The sequence below is a fragment of the Astatotilapia calliptera genome, chromosome 18, assembly GCF_964374335.1.
Source record: "Astatotilapia calliptera chromosome 18, fAstCal68.1, whole genome shotgun sequence".
NCBI classification, from domain to species: Eukaryota; Metazoa; Chordata; class Actinopteri; order Cichliformes; family Cichlidae; genus Astatotilapia; species Astatotilapia calliptera.
Genome location: NC_137439.1, coordinates 11,137,605 through 11,163,083, shown reverse-complemented (window position 1 = coordinate 11,163,083; position 25,479 = coordinate 11,137,605). Strand labels below are relative to the sequence as shown.

Sequence of the window (25,479 nt, the reverse complement as noted above, 5' to 3'; positions counted from 1 at the left end):
AAATATATACTATATACTGTACTACAGAAAGCATGGAGTTTTTGTGTCCCCTAGATATCGTGTCACCCGTTTTATTTTGAAAACGCACACCGGATGTGTTGTTTCCAGCTTAACGCATGAGAGCCTACGACTTAGAAACAGCGGCTGGCGGCTGCTCTCTCTCTCTCACTGCTTTCCCCTTGAAATCAAGGCGCATTTTAAAACTTTGTTTTTCTTTCTCTTATTTTCGGAATCAACCGGACTCCACGCGAAGCCTGTTTTTATCCAGATGAGCTTGCCATGAGCATCACGCGGCTGGAGACCTAAACCGTGGGGTCTGGACGAGGTGAAGATGCCTCATGGACCGCTCCATCACCGCCAGTGCGCCAGTTCAGGGCATCCCGAACGCCGAATAACAAAGAAATGCCGAGGTTTAGCGTCAAATGGGTGGTTGCGGTGGTGCTGATTGGGGTGGTCGGCGGCGCCTTCTTCTTCTGCGAGTATCTCATCTACTTTCCGACCATCCTCAAGTGCGCCTGGCCGAAGATCAGCCATGCTCGCGGCGGAGAGGGCATCGACGGCCACTCGGTGGACTCTGCGGTCCGCGCTATGGTGCTGTCGGACACGCACCTCCTCGGAGCCGTCGGAGGACACTGGTTTGACAAGCTGAGGAGGTAATAATTCATTTGCATGTATTCTCATATATATTTGCCCTCCATCCGTCCGTCTGTGCCCGGGGCTCTGCAGGAGTGATTTGTAAACAACAACATCCAATAACGCTGACTTGTGTCCAAACGCGCAGGGAATGGCAGATGGAGAGGGCTTTCCAGACCGCTCTGTGGCTGCTCAGGCCCGAGATAGTCTTTATTCTCGGGGACATCTTCGACGAAGGCAAGTGGAGCTCGCAGAAGGTAATGTAGAGCTCCCTGTTTTTCTTCTTGCATTGCTCTGCACCCCCCCATTATGATAATTATGATGGTGTTCGAGTATGTGGATGCAGAGCAGAAGCTCTGTGTTCTCTGGTCATAATAATCCTAATCTTATTACCATCCGGGCCCCAGAGGCTGCAGGTTTTTGAGGAAAACAGCTGCACCAGTTATCCTCTTAGCCCGCCATGGTACATCCATCCTGGTGTGTTGGGGGGGAGCTTCTGGGAATGCTCAGAAATCTATTACTGGGTTATAAAATGGAATCTGTCAAGACAGATAGAAGCAAGTGGAGCGAGAGGAACACAACACAAAGCCTCAGACAGTAAAATCTCCTCTAATCTACTTTTCCCTCCACCCACCCACTCGCTGATTCCTCCTCATTTTCACTCTTTGAATGGCAACTCTTTTAATTTGTATTGTGTTAAAACAGGAAGGGCCTGCGTGTTTGAATTCACGCTGAGAGTACTGAGACTTGATCTGCAGCAGGTGAATAGATCAGTCTGTCATTTATTTCTTTTGCTGGCTAATCATTTGCCTCATTTGTGTCTGAGGAGTTCCTCCTGCAGCTTAAGAGGACATCTTGAAATTAGTTATTGTGGTTAGAGAACTGGCCACAAGGGCAAAGGTGTTCAACGTACAGTGGTATGAAAGAAAGAAAAGCATGATGATTTTAGCATTTGTGGTTGATTCACGACGTGACTGGCTTCCACTTGAAGGATTTAGAGCTTGCACACAGAATAAAATATGCTAAGAGTAATAAATGGTGCAAAATTGTCCCCATTTTGCTCTGCTAACAGTCCAAAACCCTACTTATTTAAATTAAATCAGTATAAAGAGTAATATAGAAACAAATTGGCACATTTCAGACCCCAAATTCAGGAGCCGTGTTGGATGTTTGCTTGATGAATGACCAACAGTTCCATAACCATTCATTCTGCGAGCAACCTAACTGATCAAATACTTCATCGTTTTGGTTGTAGCCTCAAAAATTGTCCCACAAAGAAAAGCTATTCAGTGTAAGCAAAAAGAAGCGTGTTCTCAAATATCATTCACCAGTTTTAAATTTGCAGAGCAAGAACGTCTAAAAATGTGAAGCTGCGCTCAAATATGTTTGGTTTCTTTTCTGTCGACAGTCTCACTGTTTTGAATGAAAATCAAGGCGAGGGTGTCGTATTCGCCTTACAACTGACTTTAAAGATCACTCTGTTAGTGAAATAGTCTCCTATTTGCTCATTCTGCAAATCTACCAAGTGTTTATTTTGTCTCAAGCCTCAGAAATTGACCAAAAACCAAAAGATATTGAACATATGGTGTTAAAAAATGAAGAAAACCAGCTTATCGTGAAATAGAAGAACTTGAAAACGATGATATTTGGTGTTATGTGCTTGATTTACGATTTGTTTGAGGCATCTTCCTTCACTCTTTCTTCTGTAAATGTTCGGAAAAACTGCCGGCTTTGTTTATCCGACAGTCAGACAACCAAATATTGTTTAACTAAAAATTACTAAAAATAATCAAATCTTCTGCTTTTTTAATCCAAATACTTTCCCACACACTCATTAATCCCCTAAATCACCTAACTGATTAATAAATAGTTACATTTAGTTTGAAAATGTGGCCAAATCAGAGATGAAAACTGCTCCAAATTCCCACATCCTATAAATTCTATAAATAAGAGACACGACGTATGAAACCCACAGCACTGATGCAATTAAAGGCTGTTTCTGTGTGCAGTTTCAGTCCCGCAGAAGCAAAACTGAATCTGAATGAAAGCAACTCATCTCAGCCGCCCGTGAGGGCTGCTGGGCGACCCTCAGAGATCCCATTAACGCTTGTGAGCTTCTTCGGGGAGTTTTTCTTGTTTGAGGCCTGAAACTTCAGCTGTGTTCGTGTCGTTCTCTCCGCAGCACTGGGAGGACGACGTGCGTCGCTTCCACAGGATGTTCAGACACTCCACTGACACGGAACTGGTTGTACTGGTTGGAAATCATGACATCGGTTTCCATTACGAGTAAGCACATTCTGTATGCTATTGTTTTTCAGTTTTCATTACATAACCTTTACTCTGCGACCGGTTGATCTGGTTTTACTTGGCCTTTGCCTGAGGGACTTCTCTATTAAGCACAGGTTTTACCTCTGACTCAGTATGAACGATTTTCAGCGCTATTCTTTGTTGCCCTAGTTACAGAAATACCTGCCTCCTTGAAAAGTTTTTAAAGCAAGAGAAACATTAAATGTGGCACCCAAAAAAGTCAATAACTGTCTTTCCTACTACTACACCGCACAGCAAGAGGACTTTGTCTACATTACATAAACTGCAAGGAGGCGATTGAATATTTCCATGAGGCAGTTTTAATAAGACAAAGCAGTGGCTGGATGCATCACATGCAGTCAGGTCTGAAGCCATCGCTGGAGGGTCTTTGCTTTGTCTTGTTGCTGTAGCAGTAATGTGGTGCTTTCACCGTAGTATATATTAACAAGTCACATTAAAAACTAAGAGATTTACTAATATCGGTGTTAAAGGTAGTGTTTTTATTGGAGGCAGTCTCACATTTCCGTCATGCAGCTTGGTAATACAGCAAGCGTGTATTAATCCACAGATGAAAATATTCAGCAACAAATACACTGCTTGAGTATTGTTTGCTGGAAGCTACAGCTGTGCCCAGCTGTTTCAAGACAGTACTGAGCTGTAAAGAGGGAGGTTTGTGCTACATGTTAAATATTGACAGACTAATGAACTGCTGGTATTGTTCGTTTAGGGTTAGGTTCACATCAACCCATTTGTATAGTAATTCCATCTGCACGACCAAATAGAAATATTACAAGAGAAGAACTATGGAGGAATAACAGGCAGCATCGTCTACTTTTTGAAAATAGTCTCTTTTGGCTTCTGGCTAAAATGCAACTTAACCCCAACCCTCTGCGGTTCACTGGAGATCTGATGGATGTTAACACCAACGGCAAAACAACAGAAAATTCAATGTCTGATAAACCGAAGCAGAATGCATTTTCAGATACATTATGCAAAACACAAAGTGTCTGTAAAAATAAGTGTTAAAAATAAATAAAATCAGTAAAAAGATTACATGATTATATTGATAGCAGGTTGGATAAAAAGAAGGAAGGAGACGCCACGTCTCATTGAAGTGGAACTGCAGTTATGTAGTGCTGACCAAGAACATTTACCCAAACAGCACTTTTATTTTTTATACTTTAAGCGCTTAATCTACCTCACATCCACGGCTGCTTTAGACTCACCAGTTATTCTAACGTGCATGTCGCTGGGCACAGCGAGATCATGCAGACTCCACACAGAACGGCCTTGGGAAGGTTCAGCCTTCTTGCTGTGAGGAGATGTTGCTAACGGCTGCACAGAAGATCTTGATTCTATAAGTCTTATCTTTAACGACAAGTTATTTCAGAGACTATAAAGAAAAACAATCTGCATCTTCTAGGTTCTTTGTGAGATCAAGTGCATGCAGTATTAGAGAAAGGAAAACCAGCAATTCCTTATAAGCAAAGAACATCAGGGAGGAAGATGTCCTGATGACCGGTTAGGGAATGAGGGGAAAACAAAGGTACAACACACAGAGACCACAAACAGCAAACAGGACAAAACTCACGCCAAAGGTAGTTTACAGCCGAATAATGGCCTTCCTGGAAAAGCAAAATGTCTCAGAGGTTTTCCAATCTGGTTTTAAACCCTTTCATAGCACTGAATCAGCCATTTTAAAAGTTTTTAATGACATATTTTTAGCTACTGACGCTGGGGACTGTGTTGTTCTTGTGCTTTTAGATTTAAAAGCTGCGTTTGATACCGTGGATTATGCCATTTTATTCTCTCGTTTGGAGCACTGGTGGGCATTAGGGGCACAGCACTGGAGTGGTTCAGGTCCTACTTGGCGGGGCGAACTTTTTGTGTCAGTCTCGGTGACTATGTGTCGTCCTCCGCTCCCCTCTTGTGTGGTGTCCCACAGGGCTCAGTTCTAGGCCCCCTCCTCTTCTCTTTATATCTGCTTCCTCTTGGTTCTGTACTGAGAAAGCACGGCATTGCTTTCCACTTTTATGCTGATGACTGTCAGATCTATGTCCCTCTAAAGAAAAAAGGCAGATACCTTACACAGCCATTACTTCAGTGTCTCGATGACATTAAGGCTTGGATGTCTGTTAACTTTTTAAAATTCAATGATAAAAAGACAGAGGTGATGGTTTTTGGTAGCCCCACCGAGACCCCCAATGTGTATGTAGATTCCCTGACCCAGTATGTTAAGCCAACTGTCACAAACCTGGGGGTCAAAGTGGACTGTGATCTGAAGTTTAATAATCAAATTAAGGCAGTGGTAAAATCTGGCTTCTTTCACCTCAGGCAGCTGGCAAAAATAAAGCCAATTCTTTCACGGCAGCACTTTGAGACAGTGATCCACGCCTTTGTTAGCACTCGGCTGGATTACTGTAATGCACTTTATATTGGGGTCAGCGCATCATATATTAGTCATCTACAAAATGCAAAATGCCGCAGCTCGTCTTTTAACAGGCACTCGAAAGTTTGCGCACATTTCCCCTGTTTTAGCTTCACTTCACTGGCTGCCCATTTCTTTTAGGATTCATTTTAAAATTCTTTTATTTACTTTTAAAGCTCTCCATGGCCTAGCCCCATCTTATCTCTCTGAGCTGCTACAGCCTTATACACCCACCCGCTCTCTCAGGTCAGCTGATCAGCTGCTCCTGAAGATACCCAGGACTGGGCGTAAACTTAGAGGAGGTCGTGCTTTTGCTGTAGCAGCTCCAAAACTGTGGAACGAGCTTCCTTTAGAGATTAGACAGGCCTCTTCTTTATCTGTTTTTAAGTCACTCTTGAAAACCCACCTCTTTACCCTGGCCTTTGACACCACGTGAGATGTTGGTTTTTATTTTTATTTCAGTTGTTTTTAGGTGATTCGATGCTGTTTTATCTTGTTTTTGTTTTAATATAGGGCTGTTTTAATTTTATGTTTTATGTGTTTTATTTATTTATTTTGCTGTTTTCTGTTATTCTATTGTTTTAACTTATTTTCTGTACAGCACTATGTTCCTGTGCTGGGTATTTTAAAGTGCTTTATAAATAAAATTGGATTGGATTGGATAACTGTAGAACAAAATAGACACACTAAATAAATCACAATGTGCCCCTCATCGAATTTCCTGGTCATCTTACAATATTCCTTCAGACCTACACAAATCTATACAACATCTTTTAGGTGCGAGATACACCGAAAGGAAAGCAACACAAATCCAAAGAAGATACTTTGTTCAAGCATCGTTAAATTGGAGCCAAATAGTGTGCAAACCTTTGACATGTTTTCTCAGCATGCTTTTTAAACTATTGAACAGATCATTTGATCTAATTGATCAACTGTCGCCACATCCTCCCTTCAGTGCAGTTATGACACGGTAGTTTTTCTTTTCTTTATGCTCTAATGGAAGTTTCTGACAAGCACGGCTTCTCCTCCTATACGCGGCATGTTTGAGAGTGTTCAAAGACAAAACTCTGGACATCAAGCGGTCTCAAGTCCAAGTCATGGAAAAGGCTTTGAAATGGCGTTCACACGCCCCACTTTTTTATGTTGTGACCCATTCAAGCAGGGAAAAAATGGCAACTCGCAGCCCTTCATCAGAGGTGACACATTCCTGTTAGCACTTGAAAGCCAAGTTTTACCTTCTTTAAGCGTCATTTTTATCACCCCGATGATGAGAAAATGTCAAATATTTTACAAGACAAAAGGAGAGTTAAATGGCCTTAAAATTAAAGGTAATTTTCTTTTCTTTTTTTCCCTCCTTAATGGCTAATCATCTTGCAACCCTTCATATTCAGCTGTGGCCAGTTATGACAGAGCCCACTGATTTCAAAGGCCATTAAGAAATTATGTTAATATGTGCTTTTTTTGTTTTGTTGGTTGGCCCAACGTTTTCAGGAAGGAGATTTATTTGTTAAAAAAACCCTGATAAGATTTTGTAAGATTGTGGTGATATTCGGAGCAAAATTAAGAAGAAATCTAAAAAGAAATGATTAAAAAAAGAAGCAGAAGATGAGCGATGAAGAGATTTATTTATTTCGTCACTGCCTTTGTTAAGAATTCCCATAGAAAAGTCATAAAGGAAAAAGATTTTAGCTTTTATTTTTAATAAGGTGGTTTCACTGAGGTTTTATTGTCTTTCTGGTAATTTCTTTAAACTACATTTTTTGTGATGGATTGCATTAAATTGCAGAAAAGTTGTGTTCATTGTGTCCAGCATGTAACAGCCTTCTTATAGGAGACTCTTTTCTTAATTTCTCAGGGGAAGAAAACACAATGTCATGCTTTTTTTTTTTTAAATGCTTGGTATTTGACATGTGTGACTCAGAAATGTGAGCTTTTGTAGACATGCTCCTATGTGGTTTGATTCTAGCCGAGCAGCGGGAAGCATGCTGGCACAGCTGTTATGTAACAGTGCGTGATAGACAGGCAGACACGGCAGACTGAGCAGCAGGTTTTTGTGCTGTGTGATGAGCGTATTGTGTCTCCCTGCAGGATGGACTGGTTCAAGCTGCAGCGGTTTGAGAAGGTCTTCAACGCTTCCTCCACCAGGATCGTCACCAAAAAGGGCGTCAAGTGAGTGACGGGAGGGTGAAACATAAATGTAAACATAAAAACTGGTGACACGCCTGCAGGACAAACATGTGACTCAGCATGCGGGAAGGTCGACGGTTTAATCCCCTGAGTCGGCCTGTGCCACAGAGGTGCTTTTAGACGAGCCAGGCAACTGTTCCCGAGGTCTTAATTGTGTGTCGGGAGATTGCGCTCAGTTTTAAAAACAAAGTACCCTCCATAATATGATGGATTATAAGATAGGATGAAGATGAGACCCTTTAATATTCAACTACTGTGAAATTCTTGTGTTCAGCTTTAAACACAACTTGTTACAGGACAGCTTAAATAAAAGGAGAAACGCTCAGGAAAATTAGATACAGTCTTGTTTGTAGGGTTTACCCGTCAGGACATATTAGCACGTCTTAAAATGACATAAATACAACCTCACATGAACAGCAACCTATGGCATGTTGCTTTTTTTCGGTTTATGGTGAAGTTCACAGTCAACTCAATGATAGTAAGTTGCCCTGGTCCTGTGGCTGAAAAACAACCGCAAATCGTGACTCTTCGATTGCTGTGTGTGGCAATCAGTGCGAGGCGTTTCTGTTGATATGCTGTGTGTGGGTTTTGCCAGGGGTGCTGCTTTATGACCAAATGTCCACTTTGGTTTCATCTGTCCACAGGACATTGTTCCAGAAGAGGTTTGTTCAGATGTAAACCTAAGCCATGCTGCAAGGTTTCTTTTAGGAAAAGGAAAAGAAAAAAAAAAAAAAAAAAAAAAAAAAAAGCCCTATTAAATATTAATAAATTGTAAAATTATAACATGTGGGAATGATTTCCTCCGGCAGTCTAATCAGTCATTTAAACATATTTGAAACAGTGCCTGTTAATAATGGTGATAAAACAAATGAGTCGATAAATGGACATTTATTAGTTAACATGGTAATTTATGGCATAAATGAAGCAGTCACATGGAAAAAGTATGGCTTATATTGGGTTACATATATTTGTTAGGTTTGCTGATTATCAGAGCTGCCTGTGGGAGTAGCAGACATCTTATTTTAAACTTCTTGTTGGTCTTTTTTGCCACTGAAATATGGTGCGCCATTAGGCCAAGATCTAAAGAACCCCTTAGAGTCTTCAGGAAAAAGACTGAAGTCTGTAATAATTTGAAATAAATCATTAGACTGCAAGGAAAATTATGTACAAGTGGCGGAGAATTCAAAGTGACTCCCAAACTGTGCAGGACTGCCAGGCCCAGAAAATTCAAAAAGAAAACTGAAGGAACACAAATGTCAGGAAGAAATCTGCAGGTAACAGAGTTGCTTCTGCAGTCAGAAAATTGGACCTGTATGCAAAGCATGCCAGGAGAAGAGCCTTTGCTGTCCACAAACAACGGTTTGTGTGTGTGAATACGCAGACAAAGAGCAGACCTGTGGAAAAAATGTGCGACATGCTCAGAGTTAGGATGCATGTTTGGCACAGAGCAGAGACAGCCTCCAGGAGAGGATCATACCAGCTCTGAAATGTTATGGTTTGTGGCCCCTTCAGTGCCTTAGGAAATGGGCAGCTTGCGGTCATTCAAATATGAATCCTACATCATACGATGGAGTGTTCGCTGCCCTCTCATCTCCACGCTACTCCTGGGAAAATAACAGAGGCAGCCGTCAGACACACCATAATGCAGCAGACTAAACTAGGAAACCGGTCGAGAGACTAACGTGAAGCCACGCAATTGTCCAGTGTCGGAGAGAGCTCCACCACACTCTCAAGTAGCTCCTCCGATGAGGCCTGATCAGCTGCAGGTGTGTCATGGTCTTCAGGTGTGGCCAATCACCTGCCAGGGCCACACCCACCAGGCCTGAAGGTGCCTGTAAACACCTGCACCCACACACCTACATACACACATATCTACAAGCAGGGAGAACAGGGACAGTGAGAACACTGGACTCCCGGCAGATCGTTTTCAAACACACCGCTGTCTTTCGCTGCTCAGGTTAAATATATATGAGTCACTTAGATAACTTAAAAATGTTATTGTTTGGCTTTTTTTAGTATTTTATTTGTTCCTAAGTAAATCCGTTTGGCTGAGATTAAAGTTATAGTTTTTACACAGCTGAATAAACGTCAAGCAGACAGCTGATTATCAGAAGTGTGAGATGCTCGAGAATATACTCCAGTGTCCTGTTATATTTTAGATAGCAAGGAGTTTATTAAACTTCACCGAAACAATCTGCAAATTTCATTAAAATGTAATAAACTATCATCTTGTCTTTATTTTTAGTTAGCACATACCTTAAACACTTAAAGCTGTAAGCTAATGATAGTTATATAAGAGCAGATGCTGCTGGTGCAATAAGCTGAACGTTTTACATCCAATGGATGATGATCTGATTAGTCGACTAATCGCAAAAATAATCGGTGACTAGTCGACTATCAAAATAATCGTTTGTGGCAGCCCTACACACAACACAGCCTAGAATAGAACACTGAAGGCATCCAACTAAATACAACTAAAACTTGAACCATAAGAACAAACAAGGCCCTTTTTACTTCTAGAAGGAGGGAGGGGGGGCTAAATTAAAGCAACTCCTCTATAAATAGAAAAACTAAGAACCAACTGATAAGATAAAAGGCTCACCCAGGGAGATAGTGAGGAATATAAACAAGATAACATATAATACAAAAGAAACTAGGAACAAAACTCCCACATAGATTATTCTAAAACCAAAATGAATCATGAACTCACAAAAATTCAAAAGCCAACTAAGTGATCGCTGAATGCGTATTTACCAGAATTGTGCTGAAGGTCACGGTCATATTTGCCATTTTACAGGCACTGTTCTGTCAGGTATTCGCAGGAAAGGGAAACAAATGCAGGGTATTAAGTCAAACACAAGGAAAGACAGACGGTGATACAGTATGACTTAAACAGATAGGAGCTGAGGCTGTAAATAGACACGTGAGGCTAACCAGGGAGAGTGGAAACACCAGCCTAACAATGCACAGCTTAAACTAATTAAGACAATAACACAAGAAGTAGAACTAGCAACAAGGCATCAGAGAGAGCAGACTTACAAAATAAAACAGGAAGTAACTAAATGGGGACTCACATAACAGAGACGACAAAATGCAAGAAGACATTAGGGAGGCAAGAATAACGTAAAGAATCAAATATCTATTAAGAAGTCTAAAAACACTAGGACAGCTAAACTAGCCAAGCAATTCAAAAAACTAAAATTCAAGAATAGTCACGGAAAAGACTAAATAATAATGAAAACTCTCCAAAATATCTACGAAACTCACAGACCATGAGATTTTTCCATTTCCTCAAGAACTGGTCAGATTTTACTGAAACAAACTGAGGATTTTTATTTGTCATTAGTTTGTGCAATTCAGCCAACCTATGAGAACAAAACGTATCACTTTCTTTTTGTACTTCACACATTACAAAACCTGTGATTTGTGGTGGATCGAGAGCTAGATGAGCTACTACGTCACTGGCATTCTGGTTTCTTTGTGCCTCGATGTCACACGTTCTCTTGTCCACGTTCGTTTATAATTGTCATCGGTCATCATGTGTCATTTAGTATTTTCATTTGTAGAGATAAAACGGAGCTTAATGACTCCAGTATACTTCTAAAAATAATTTTTAGGCTTTAGATTTTTACAATTCTTATCACCACTTAATGATGCTGACAGTGAACCGTGGCTAACAGAATTAGAGCAGTGCTGCAGAAACCTGGGTTTAAAATGTTTCTGCACAAAAGATTTCAGACAAACTAGTAACAGGATGTGTGTTTAGATTTTATTTAAAACAGAAGCGTGGAAGTAATAAAAGATTGTGATGACTTGTGACTGTGCCAACTACACGTTCCACCTACAGGAGCTTCTCAGCCATGAAGCTCCCGGTCGGCATCCTATTACAGCACCAAGTTGGAATTCAGTGAGCTTTTTAGAACAACCCATTCTTTCACAAATGTGTATCCCCCCACTCAGGATTGTGTCAGAAGGCCATCTGGTGTAAAACTGCTAAATCAAAACATGCAGAAGTACCTGCTGTGATAAAGGAGCAGCTTTCCTATTCTTTCACAAATGTGTTTAAAGACAGACAACAAGGCTGGGGGCTTGATTTTATTCCAGCAAAAATCACCTGAAACACCTGAAAAAACGCCAATTAATTGCATTAGAACACATTAGAACGTCTCTCATAGATAGTGATAATGTGCAGTGTTCTTGTATGAAATATAATAAGGTCATAAATGATCCTTGAAACTCTCGACTGGTCACTTTAGGGTTAAAACATCCAGTAAATGCTTGTGCTCCCTGCAGCAGTGCTGTAACATATTTGCATTTGTTGCGTTACATTTACATGAGAACAGGCCTTTTGTTGTGTTGTAATATATTATAAAAGGATCTAAACAAAAAGCCCAGAGAATGGTTATGTGCTTCTCCCTTTTTTTTTTTAGCGGCGCTGATGTAAAACGCCCACAGTGCAGCAGTGTTTGTCCTCCATGTGAGCTCTAGTTTTAGGATCTATTTAAAGCAGCTGTAAGCAATAATTTTATAATAATGTATCAAAGGTGACGTGAAAACATTGTGGCAATGCGAAAAAAAAGGAGGGCCACACATACACAGAGATTAATGCTCTGGATCCGCAGCTCGCCCTCGCCTTTACGGGCCCGGCTCATTGTTTTACTCTTCTGGTTTACTCTCATCACACGTTTTCAGCTCACCAGACAGCAGACGCACACAGTTATCCGCAAGCTGGCGAACACAGAGCCAGATATTTCCCTCTGGAGTTGGTAAAAAACAGAGAGTGAATATTGGACTTAGATTTGTCAGGTGGCCAGAAACGCAACTCCAAACGAATTCAGATGCGGCTTTGAGAACTGCAACTGTTTTCTAACAGGTTCGCCATCTACTTAAAAGCCAATGATACTGGGATGTTGTTTTGTTGATAACGATGCTTTTCCTACATTTCCTGCCAGACTAACTGAGAATCTCCTTCTCTCGTCAGTTTTCTGCTGGTGAACAGCGTGGCCCTGCACGGCGACGGCTGTCCCATCTGCCAGTCGGTGGAAAAAGAGCTGATCAAACTCTCCAGGGACCTCAACTGTTCTCTTCAGGTGGGAGGAAAATTTCTAGGAGTCTTTCGCACATTTTTACACTGTCAGCGCCTCGAATGCACTCTGCCACTGGCACTCGAGATGCACGCACAGAAAATTAAGACGTACCCGGAGCAGGTGTTTTGATCTTCTTACACATCCAGTGTTTATAAAAGCACATTAGAAGTGGCGCCTGGTTTGTGTTTTTAGTTTTTAGGGGGGGGTTTTTCTGCACACAACACCAGAACCAGAGGCAGTGTAGCGATATGAAATAAAAATGTTACCTGATGCTTGAGGATGCTTTGTGAGGTTGTGGACAAGACAGCTGATGAATTCTTTATGTTTTCTCCTCTGCAGAGCGCGCAGTCAGGGAGCGGAGTGATGGACGGCTGTGAAGGCTCGCAGCTCTACCCTCCCACACCCCCCATCATGTTACAGGTAAACTGCATGACTCCACTCAGACTTCATCAGAAGCTGATAACATTTAGCAGCGGAAGACGTGATTAGCCTTTTCAACACTCGCGTACCCGAGCGTACACTGAATGCGTTATCGGTCTTTGTTATGGCCCCCGAGTGGCGTCCCAGCTCTACGCTGTGGACGAAACAAAATCCAAACACCTCATTTTGTGCAAAATTCAGCTGCCTGTGCTGGATACAAAAGAAGGGAGGGAAAAAAAGTTCTTTTCCAAAGTTGTAGTCTTTTTTTTTTGTCTACGTCTCTCTTTTTGTTTTCCTAAGGGCAGAATCTTCTTGCTGCGCTCCAGCAGAAGAAAAACAACACAAAGACCTTCACAAACTTTCTTTCTACAAAGTAGTATTTCTGGAAAATATCCTCATGGTTTCATTTAGAATGCTGAAGTCTTCACATCAGCTTCAGCTATGATAATAATAATAATCTCTTCTCTGCTGTGCAGAGCGGTGCATGTCTGTCAAACTTGAGTCATGCTGGGAAGGTATCGCTTCCGGTACCCAATCTGTTTTTCAATGTACAAAAAAATCATTTTGTGTTTTTTGGTGTGCATCTGCTTTTTTTCTTCCGTTTCTATTTTCTCCGTTTCCTTCCTGTGTCTGTGTTCGCGTTTACCTTTGAGTTTGGTTCTCTGTGCGTCTTGTTGTGGTTTTACTTCCTGTTTTTGACCTATTTAATCAGCACTCTGTGTATATCTAGCTGTGTCTTTCTTTCTGTCTTTGCTGGACTGTCAGTTTTCCCTCCTGAGCTTCTTGCCTTCATCCTCTGTGCCTCCTGGCATTCCTGGTTAGTTTCGCTTTTGTGACTTTGATGTTTTCCTCTTTGGACGATGGTTAATCAGACTTTTAATTAAAGATCTTTGTCAGTTTTTTTTCATCCAGCCTTTCTATCTGCATTTGGGTTTTCCTCTCAGCTGACCCTGTAATCAATTAATATATTTAGAACTTCATACTTAATTACTGATTTTGGAAACACACGGTTGACGTTCAACATTTTATACTTAACAGGGACCTATCATGCGCTTTTCCATCTCCATATTTCTACTTTTGCTTTCCACATACCACAGTTGCAAATAATTTCAAAAAATTGGCCCCCAGTTCAAACTGTTTCTCTCACTTAACCTCGCTTTCTTCTAATTGGCTGCCCCTCACAAGCAGAAGCTTTCAGCAGGAGGCAATGAAGGTTTCAGTGGTCACAGCCAGAGTTGTCTAAGAATACCACAATAATATCACATTAAGCCAATAACAGAAAAAACAAAACTGCGTGAAGATGGAGCTCTTGGCTCACAGGGATCACTTATTCATACACTGATCTCAATATTTGAAACTGGGAATCTTAAAAAAGGTTATCAATCATTGTACAGACACTGACAAAAAACTACAGTTTTTTTTATTATATATTGAAATAAATGGTGTAAAACAACCAAATAAAATTTCAGCCAAATGTTATATAAAAATATATATATATATATATATATATATATATATATATATATATATATATATATATATATATATATATATATATATGTTTGCATTTTTTGAACAGTATTTGTGATCCAGACGTGTACCAAACGTTCACGTTTGAAACTAATTTAACAACAATTTAGGCTCAACAGCTGCACATCATTTAGAGCTTTTAGGCCTCCAATCAGCAGAAAATATCTCAGCGGAGTAACAATGAATGACTGAAACGAGGCTGAATTTAAATGTTTGCATCAGCCTTAAAATACGACTTTACCCGTCCTAGTTTTCAACCAAATTTAGAGATAAAGGTGATGTTTTTTAAAGGTTAGCGATTGATCGACAAGACCCTGAAAACAGCGTCCACTGATTGCTGTGTGGTTTGCAGGGATGTTGGGTTAAGCTGTAAGTTCAACTCTATGAAATGACCATTACACGCTGCTTTACAACAGGTCTGCAACTGTGTTTGAAGCTGACATCGAACAATCTACTTAAATGCTCTGTCAGCTTTTTTTTACATTTGGGAGACGTGTCTGCATAAGAGAATTAATTATCTATTTTACAAATATACGATTTAACAGAAAATGAAATGAGGTTCAAAAATGTTCGACTCTCTAATTACCTGTTTAGAAAACTCAAACTTTAATTCCATCGTAGTACAGACCTGCAGAAAATTAGGGAATATTTACTATTTGTGAACATATTGTCTGTCTTATGAAGGCAGTAATTCATAATAACACTATCCTGTGTTATAAAACTGTGGCAGTCACCTCTCTCTCCAAACCCATCAAATTATGGCATCTGATGGTAAAATATGCAGCACAAAGGTCAGGTGTTTTATGTTTTAGTTGATCGCAGAAAACAGTTGTGCCTGTAAGTGAAGCGCCCTTGAAATTGCATTAAATAGCAATAGAGATTAACTGTCATTTGCCTATGACACTGCCTTTATTAACTTTTTTTTTTGAGGATGGCGGGCTGCTTGTGTGTGCAGATCTGAAAAGGACAATATGTGCTCCTTTTTGTGGCAAAGCTCAGTTTTGAATGTTTGAGAGAGACACACCACATTGTCAAAAGTATTCACTCATCCATCCAAGTCATTGATTTCAGGTGTTCCAATCACTTCCATGACCACACGTGTATAAAATCAAGCACCTAGACATGCAGACTGCTTCTTGTGAAAGAATGGGTCACTCTCAGGAGGCGATTTACAACCTGAAGAGGTGACAAAGCGCTAGATCTTTCAGCCCAATTCTACTTTTTCTACATAATCCATCATACAAAATGTAATCAAATGGAAAAGTCTCTTTTTTTAACTTGTTTTATCAGTTTTAATCTTTTAACTTTATGCATCAAGCAAAAATTTTATTATATGCAACATTCTCTGACTTGAATAAATTAGTTTAACATTTAAACCTATTTTCTACACATTCCAGCACATAAAATAAAATATTTTTTGTGTTTACACTCAGTCTTTCAAATAGATGCAAGTAAAACACAGCAGAAAATCAATAAAGTCAAAGACTCAGCGGTCCTGTTGCTCTATTTTCACCTGTAAAGCAGGACTGGGGTAGGCGGAGGTTTACCCTGGTTGCAGGTGTGCCACGGTCAGTTGAAGAATCCGCGAGTTTCTCTGTGAGTTTCCCATTACGTCGTAGCTACTCGGTGCTTGCTTGGAAGTTTAGGGGTTTTTTTCGCTGTAAAAAGAAGTTTTCTTCCCACGCACGATGGACACTAATGTTTTTGTCACTTTTTATGGAATCAAACTCAAAGTAAGGTCAGTACTTCCACGCTTTAAACGCTGCACGCTCATACTCTCTCCCACAATCGATGTGATCCATTGTTGATCTGCACACAGCTGTTGTCACTAACGGCGCACTCGCTTACGTCACAGTCGTGAGACATTCTTGCAAAAAAATCACGGTTTTAGTAACGCAGTAACGCAGCGTTCCTACGGGAAAGTAACGGTAATCTAATTACCGTTTTTGCAATAGTAATCCCTTACTTTACTCGTTACTTGAAAAAAGTAATCAGATTACAGTAATGCGTTATGCCCATCTCTGATGCCAACTGTGCAGTCCAGTTATGAAATTTAATAATAACAATAACAAAGTGGAAGTGAACAACAACGAGACCACCTAAAATCACATAATGGGGTCAGTGGATGCTAAGGTGCATACTGTGCAGAGGTGACAACTATCTGCAGAGGCAGTTGCTACCAGAGATAGGCAGTAACGCGTTACTGTAATCTGATTACTTTTTTCAAGTAACGAGTAAAGTAAGGGATTACTATTGCAAAAACGGTAATTAGATTACCGTTACTTTCCCATAGGAACGCTGCGTTACTGCGTTACTAAAACTGTGATTTTTTGCGAGAATGTCTCACAACAGTGACATAAGCGAGTGCGCCGTTAGTGACAACAGCTGTGTGCAGATCAACAATGGATCACATCGATTGTGGGAGAGAGTATGAGCGTGCAGCGTTTAAAGCGTGGAAGTACTGACCTTACTTTGAAACTCGCGGATTCTTCAACTGACCGCGGCACACCTGCACCGGGGTAAACCTCCGCCTACCGCAGTCCTGCTTTACAGGTGAAAATAGAGCAACAGGACTGCTGAGTCTTTGACTTTATTGATTTTCTGCTGTGTTTTACTTGCATCTATTTGAAAGACTGAGTGTAAACACAAAAAATATTTTATTTTATGTGCTGGAATGTGCAGAAAATAGGTTTAAATGTTAAACTAATTTATTCAAGTCAGAGAATGTTGCATATAATTAAATTTTTGCTTGATGCATAAAGTTAAAAGATTAAAACTGATAAAACAAGTTAAAAAAAGAGACTTTTCCATTTGATTACATTTTGTATGATGGATTATGTAGAAAAAGTAGAATTGGGCTGAAAGATCTATCGCTTTGTCACCTCTTCAGGTTGTAAATCGTGTTTTTAAAAAGTAACTAAGTAACTAAGTAATTAATTACTTTTGAAAATAAGTAATCAGTAAAGTAACGGGATTACTTTTTTGGGGAAGTAATCAGTAATTAGTTACTGATTACTTTTTTCAAGTAACTTGACCAACACTGGTCGCTACAGACTTCCATGTGGATGTTAGATTTCCCAAGAACAGTGTGTAGAGCTTCATGGAATGGGTTTCCGTGGCTGAGCAGCTGCATCCAAGCCTTACATCATGCAGTGATATAGAGCATAGTGACTATTCACGCTTCTTCATCTGGCAATCCGATGGATGAGCCTGGGTTTGGTGGTTGCCAGGGGAACGGTACTTGTCTGACTGCACTGTGCCAAGTGTAAAGTTTGGTGGAGGGGGGATTATGGTGTGGGGCTCTTAAAAAACTCTTAATGCTTCAGCATACCAACACATTTTGGACAGTTTTGTGCTTGGGGACGGCTCCTTCCTGTTCCAACACGACTGCGCATCATTGCACAAAGGTCCATAAAGACATGGATGAGCGAGTTTGGTGTGGAAGAACTCAACCCCATAGAACACCTGTCTGTATGGCTGTCTGACCTCACAAATGTGCTTCTAGAAGAATGATCAAAAATTCCAATGAACTCACCCCTAAACCTCATGTTTAAGCTGCAAAGGGTCCGACATCATATTAAACCCTATGGATGTGATGTCACTCAAGTTTATATGTATGTGAAGACAGATGAGTGAAAACTTTTAGCAATATTGTGCGTCTCTCAGTCTAGTTCAATGCACTATCCTATTATGGTCATCTGTAGTGCTAAACCAAAGTTTTGTAGCTCCAAAGTTGAACAGGTAAGAAGGTAACACCTGAGAAACTTTACAAGTCTCGTTTTTTTTGGCTATTTCAACGAACAAAGGAGAGCATGATTAAAAAACCTCCCATTTACATCTCTCAGTTGATACATCCTTGATTCCTCTCCTCGCTTCATAGTCCCTCCCAACAGAGATCGGAGGAGGCGATAGGGAGACACGAGAAGAGAGGAGTCGAGGCAGCAGTCATTTGACAAAATGAGACATCCTCGCCTCTGTGGTTCATTTTAAAGTGATGCCAATTAAATCTGATGTTGGCACAACCACATCATAAATTCCTTTTATTTAGCCGACTGCTGCTGTATTTTATGATCGTAAATGTAACAGTGCAACAGTGTGACAAGATATTAGACGCTTTTCTTAATCGCACACAGGAAGGTTTGATGTACTTAAATAACTGAAACTGCATATAAAGAGGATAGCTGTTTAAAGAGCCTTTCTTTTTGCAGTATATTCCAAGCGCGTGCATGAATCTTTTATACACAACAGGCAAAGAAACACTTCCAAGGATTATAGTTCCTCCAGCAAGCCTCCTCTGGCTCTCCAATGCATTTTAGGGACAGAGACATCCTTCATCATTGTGTGCTGAGATTGATTCCTGAGTCACAGGCGGGATAGAGAGGACAGAGGAAATAAAGAGGCACTAAGTAGATAAATGAGAAAAGCGTCCTGTAATTTATATACAAGATTTTAGCAGGTGATTGGTTTAATTAGTCACATGACACAGGTTGAAACTTCTGACCGAGGTTACGCCGCACACTCTGGGATCCATGCTTTATATAAACTTCCTTCAGAGGAAGCCCTTTCAACTAAAATCATCATTCAGTCCAGAAGGTGTCATGAGTGTCATGGTGTGTTGAGTGTTACGATTCAGTACTCTCTCTGTGACAGCGACTTTGACGGATTGCCCGCTCTATCTGGAAGAATTACACGTTCAAGTCCAGTGAAACGCAGAGTGGCAGGAGAACCATGTCTGGCATCGTGAAACTTTGGGGAACGTGGTTATTCTCCAGGGCTGTTTAGACACGTGGATCACTGCAGATGTATTTATGAACTGTTTGATAGGGGAATTACGTGGCTGGGTGAAAAACTTGACACCAGAAATGCTGTTACTGAGCTGCCCCTCAGCCTGTTTCCTGTTCTTCCATGAAAAATCCGAATCCATGCACGTTTCCCTGACTGTGTGCTCCGTTCTGCAGCACTATCCTCTGTACAGAGTGAGTGACGCTGGCTGCACAGGACAGGACGCCGCGCCGCCTGAAGAGCGACACCTGCTGTTCAGAGAGAAGTACGACGTGCTGTCGAAGGAGGCCTCACAGAGAGTGAGTACTCTGCAGTCTCACCACACCGCCTCCGCTGTCTGTCTTTTTTTTTTCTTTCCTTTTCTCTCAAAGCGCAGATCTGTTCTGAAGTGTTTTCATCCAATTAAAACGGCAAACAACAGCCCGCCGTCAGAAATAGTCTCGTATAGAAACAGCCGACGATGGTGATGATGATGGTGATGATGAAACTGGTGATGTAAGGGAGCAGCAACCAGCCTCTGAAGCGGTTATGGGTTTCTCTCCTCAGCTGCTGCAGTGGTTTAAGCCCCGCCTCATCCTCAGCGGACACACCCACAGCGGATGTGAGGTTCTCCATGACAACAAGTACCCAGAAATCAGCGTGCCATCCTTCAGCTGGAGGAACAGAAACAACCCCAGCTTCATCCTTGTGAGTGAAAGCAAAATCGTGAACTTTTTACAGTGTGCGAATTAAAGTCGGCATTTTTCAAACAGCAATAGATGAAAAATAATCGAATTAATCTGTATTATAGAGAGAGATTATTAAGGTTGCCGGATGGCTGGGCTGTTTCTGTGTGGATTGCCTTTTCTCTCTGTTTAGCTGCCCAGTGCACAACCTTACTGTTATGGTTCAGTCTCAGTGGCGTACAGTAGTTTTTGGCCCCAGCAGATATACTTTGAAAGCCACTGCTGAGCATGCAAACACTGTAAGCAACTAGCTGATGAACACATCAGAGAATTTAGCAGCTGTGCCAGATGTTTCCCTCAGGAGAATCAATAGGGATTGAGCAGTTGGTTACAAACTACATCTGGCACAATATGAGGTTTTACTTCACAGTTATAGAGGTAAGAAATATACATATATCAACTATAGATGTCTATAGAAAATCCATCCATCCATTGTCTTCTACTTATACTATTCAGAGTTGTTGTGGGGGCTGGACCTATCCCAGCTGTCATGGGGCGAGAGGTGGGGTACACCCTGGACAGGTTGTTACGCTCATCAAATGCAGCTCTAATTCATTGCAAGTCAAAATGACCCTCAGCTCCCAACATCCAGCCACTGTTTCGAATCTAAATGGGCTGTAGGCGTGTATGTGAGCATGAATGATTGCTTAGGGCAGTGGTGATTTGAACCCCCTTTTGACTCCATGGCTGCCTTCATGGTTTAGATTCAACAAGGTGCTGGAAAAACTCTTCAGAGGTTTCAATCCGAATTGGCACGACAGCATGACAAAGTTACTGGAGATTTGTCAGCCGCGGATCCGTGATCCACAACCACGTTTGCATCAATTTCACTTCCACCAAGGAAGGAGGTGAAGATTTTGAATCTTTTTTGTGAGAGTGTCCTGAGCTGACAAATGGCATATTAAACCAAACCAGCACCTCAAAGTTCAGGTTTGAGTTATTGTTCCAACATATTTGAGAAAGAAATTATCCTGTTTCTTCTTTTTAAAAACTCAAAATCCCAGAAGCTACAAAATCCTGATTCCAGGTGAGAATATGTCCCTGACTATGTGCTCTGTCCTTTGCTGCTCTGGAGGCTTTTGTTTGAACTTGATTTAAGCAGAAACTCTTAAAATAAAGTTAAGAGGAAAACAAAGATAGCATTAAACTAACATGATTTTGTCCAATATCTGTGACAGAGAAACATTCAGAACAATGAGGACACGCAAACTCCCCGAAACCACCTTATGTCAGGCAGCAGTACTTAATAGTGAGCTAGAATCAGGTGGCCTAAATTTGATGTTTTTCTTTCATACAAATAGTTTCTTAATAAAGTGTTTAATTATATAGTAAACAATCTGCTGAGGTGAGATTCTGTTGAATCTGTTGTTCCTTTGTTTACAGGCTATAAAAAAAACTGATTCATTCAGATAAAAAAAAAATAGGAAGAAAGGAACTCAAAATGAGCTCCTATTTTTAATCTTCGGAGGCCCTCTGGTGGACGAAGACCTCTAAGCAGCCACCTCTGCCAGTATAAACATTACTCATCACCTCTAACTCACGTTATTTCTCACTTCTCCCCCCTTTCTTCTCCCAGGCGACGGTGTCACCGAGCAGTTACACGCTGTCCAAGTGTTTCCTGCCGGAGGAGAGCACGGTGATCAGCGTTTACTGCTCGGCCGGCGCCTGCCTGCTGCTGCTGTTCCTCGCTCACTGTCTGTGGATGAAAGGCCTGCTGCAGTGCCTCAGCCTCTGCCTGCTGGGGAAACACAAGTCTCTGTGAACTACATTAGCCACAGCCCACCGGGACAGAGCCATAAGCTGGTAATTTGGTGTAAGTTGATGTGAGGATGCTCTGTGTGGACCAAAAACAACGACAAGAAAAAAAAAAATCTGTCTGCACAACCTTGATTTGTTTGTCCGGGTGTTTAAAGGCACTGTGAAGGACATTATATGATTTTTAAATGTTTTTAAAGGACTCAGAGTTAATCACTACTGGTACTGATGATGGCGATGGTGATGTTAGAGCCTGTGACGGAGGCCCAATTGTTCTTACAAATCATCAGTTTTAACTTCCTCGGAGGAAAAGTAACCGTCACTGACTTCACCGCTGAGTGAGAAAGTACGCATGCGTGGCACGGGTAGCACAAATCAAAGGAGTAAATATGTAAATACTAACTGTCCCTGGTCTGGTTTAAGGTGGTGAAGGTGCTTTAAGTCTCTTCTCTCTGATGTTACCTGTGAGCCGATGTGAACGCACACTGATCATCTCACTCAACTCTGAACACTCTTCGTTTCTGTCATCGATGTCAGATAGTCCATCCGGGTTCCTCATTGTTTTTATGACGCATATCAGAGAAAAAACAAAAAGATATTGTTGCTGATTTTCTGTGCCAAATGTTTGTGAAGGTTTTTTGCCAAATCGTTGGAACGTTTCTGATGAACTGTACATAATAAATAATCAGAATCTTAAAGCCTGTTTCACAGTTTTCTGGTGGGCGAGGGAGGATGTTATCACACGCGACAGACGAAATCCTTAATATATAGGTACAAATATTTTATGTTTGCAGATTCATGTGAAATAAAATATAAGAAAATCGGTTCAAAATTAGTTTTCATTTGGGGTTTTTTGCATTTGGTTTGCTTGGTTGTTTTTTATTTTAGTCATTTTATAACTAAGAAAACAGCTTTTAGCAACAGTATAACAAAGTACCTTCATTTTTTACTTTAATAATGTGCAGGATTAATCCACTATGTTTATTTTATATTAAATTATTCACTATTTATTGATTGATTGGATTATAAATTCTATAGAACAGACCTTAACTCTGACCCAGTTTCATCTTTTTAGCTGTGGTTAAAAAGATGGTTTTGACTCTAGAATACTTTGGTATACAGACTTGGTCAGCCTAATGACTGCCGGTGCCTGGGTCCCGTAGCTTCAAAACAAGCCTGAAATCATCATCATGATGCTTTTCATTACACTTGAATGAGATCTTTGTACTACTATGCTGTGCTTTATTTCTGCCAGACGTGGCGCTGTACTTTATGGCCAAATGTCCACTTTGATTTCATCTGTTGACAGGACATTGTTCTAGAAATCCTGTGGTTTGGTCAGATGCACATTTGCAAACCTCAGCCATGCTGCCAGGCTTTCTCCTGGCATCCTCTCCAAACGAGCCATACTCTAATTGTACTGTCATGAACTTTAACATTTAACTTGCTAAATGATGCCTGTAGAGTCTGAGAGTCATTGCACCGTCTGAGGTTGGGGTGAGTTTGCTGGAATGTCCACTCCTAGGAAGATTGAGAGCTGTTATACGTTTTCCACTTGTGTATAAGCTTACTGACTGATCAAATTGTTTTTAAATGGTTGTGTGACTGTGTAGGCTCTCAGTCATGGATATGATAGTCTTGAGAGCTTGAAAAGAAGTCACCTGGACTTCTTTAATTTGTGAAGAAGTTTTGCCTCACCTGGTATTTAACACCTTGGTGGGGTCTGCTCCTTTGTTTAAGTCATGCTGAAGGTCGTTGGCCCACTATTAATCATGTGACTCCCCCACGAGCCAAGGTGTGAAAAAAGGCATGGGTAATTACCATTACCGGGCCAAAGCTGTGAAACCTAACTGCCCCAGCCCACCTATAGCTATAGGGCTTTGGAGTCAGCTGAGGCATTGTTGTAGTTTTTTTATGAATTTGTTAATTAGCATAAAAGAAGGAATGTCTGGTTTATTAGTAACTTTAAAACTTAAGTACAGAAAACTTTATATTTACCATCTTCTTATCTCTTACTTACAGTTTGGCAACTAATGTCACGGATTTAAATCAGTATTTAAAATTTCAATCATCTCTTCTCTCAACACTTTGTTCTTATCTCATAGTAAGTGGATCGAGTTTTTATCATCAATCATTTCAGGTTTTGAATGTGTGATTTCAGTTTTATGGTAACAATACATTTTTAAAAATGTCACATGAAAACTCAGAACTAGCACAATATTGTTGTCCAATTCTATGCATTCCTAGCACACACAGCCAGCCATTATTAACTTTATTAGCTGAACCTGCCTTCTGTGAAGTTTAATCAACCAGAACTGTAAAATCTGGTAAAACTGTTTATCATGATCATCTCAAAGTTAAAAACAAAAAGATACCGAAAGTACCCAGCTTCACTCTCCTCACAATAGTTTCAAATATTAGTAACAAAACAGCAAAAATAACAAATATAGTAATTAAATAACCCTTACATGCCTTTAGATGCATGAAAGAAATATGAAAAATGTAGGTATTAACAAATCCATAACAATTGGCATAAATCGATATTTAGGTTAATTTGCTTTTGTATTTATACTTTGAAACGCATGAACAATACAGAAGAAAATACAGAAGTAAACAGATTTCAAAACTAATAACTAATGCGAGAAAGTAAAATATTGTTAAGGCGATGTAATTGTAAAAAACTAACAGAACCACATGAAAACACAATTATGCATAACTTATAACTATTATTTCTGATGCATTAATTTGCATATTTATCAATTCATTAATTATTGTCTAAGGAATTAAAATTAACATGGCCAAAATGCATCAAATATAAATTAATTTGTAGAATGTGACGAGTAATATTTCTGCTTTATTTGCTTTTGTATTACAAATAATAACCTATAGAAAAACTATTTGTGGGTGAGGAAAATGAGAAATTATATTAAAAGTAATAAATTGGGTATAAAGTCAAAATTCAATGGGAAATTAGATAAAGTGGAAAAGTGACACACGTGTAAACATTTAAAGAATCAAATTAAAACTTACTTGATGCAGTATTAAATACTGACCATCACCATTTATACCATTTTAATGTTAGAGATTTATACCAAGTATTAAGTATTTATTAGTTTCACATTTTATAAATGCTCGCCCAATATTTGGTGCATTTAATGGCATATTGATTTACTTATCTAATCATTTTTTGTTTTTGTTTGTTTTGGTCGTTTCGGTCTCCCACATTTTTATTTTTATTTTTTTTTGAATGAATGAATGAAGAAAATCCGGACACAACTGGACACCAAGATGGAAATAAAGCAAAGTCCTCTAATGTGCCTCTTTATTTAAAGAAAATAAAAATGTCATTTAATCATCCTCCCAGGCCAAACAAGGTTTTTGCACCTCCAGTCAGTTCACTCTCTGTTGGGGATAGACGTGTACTGTAGCAGAAGAAAAGGCTGATGCTGTTTGTACAAGGAGAAGAGCTCGTCTTGTTGGGTGCTGCTCACACATTCATAGTGCCTGTGCCATCGGGTATGGCTCCAAAGGACCAAAGAATTACTAATATTGCACACTCTCATTTATTCATCTCCATTCTAAACATGCTTTCCTATGTGTGTATGTATACATATTTACCGTATAC

At 40.2% G+C, this 25,479-nt stretch overlaps 1 protein-coding gene across 1 annotated transcript; it reads left to right on the top strand.

The window, feature by feature from the left end:
- The first annotated feature begins 97 nt into the window (after positions 1–97).
- mppe1 (metallophosphoesterase 1) lies at positions 98–22,552 on the top strand. The gene is made up of 9 exons (XM_026149650.2): positions 98–653; positions 782–890; positions 2,816–2,919; positions 7,457–7,537; positions 12,537–12,645; positions 12,982–13,062; positions 19,551–19,673; positions 19,921–20,061; positions 21,676–22,552. Exons 1-9 carry the CDS (start codon positions 403–405, stop codon positions 21,859–21,861), a joined length of 1,185 nt encoding a protein of 394 aa, XP_026005435.1. The 5' UTR covers positions 98–402; the 3' UTR covers positions 21,862–22,552.
- Positions 22,553–25,479: the final 2,927 nt, after the last annotated feature.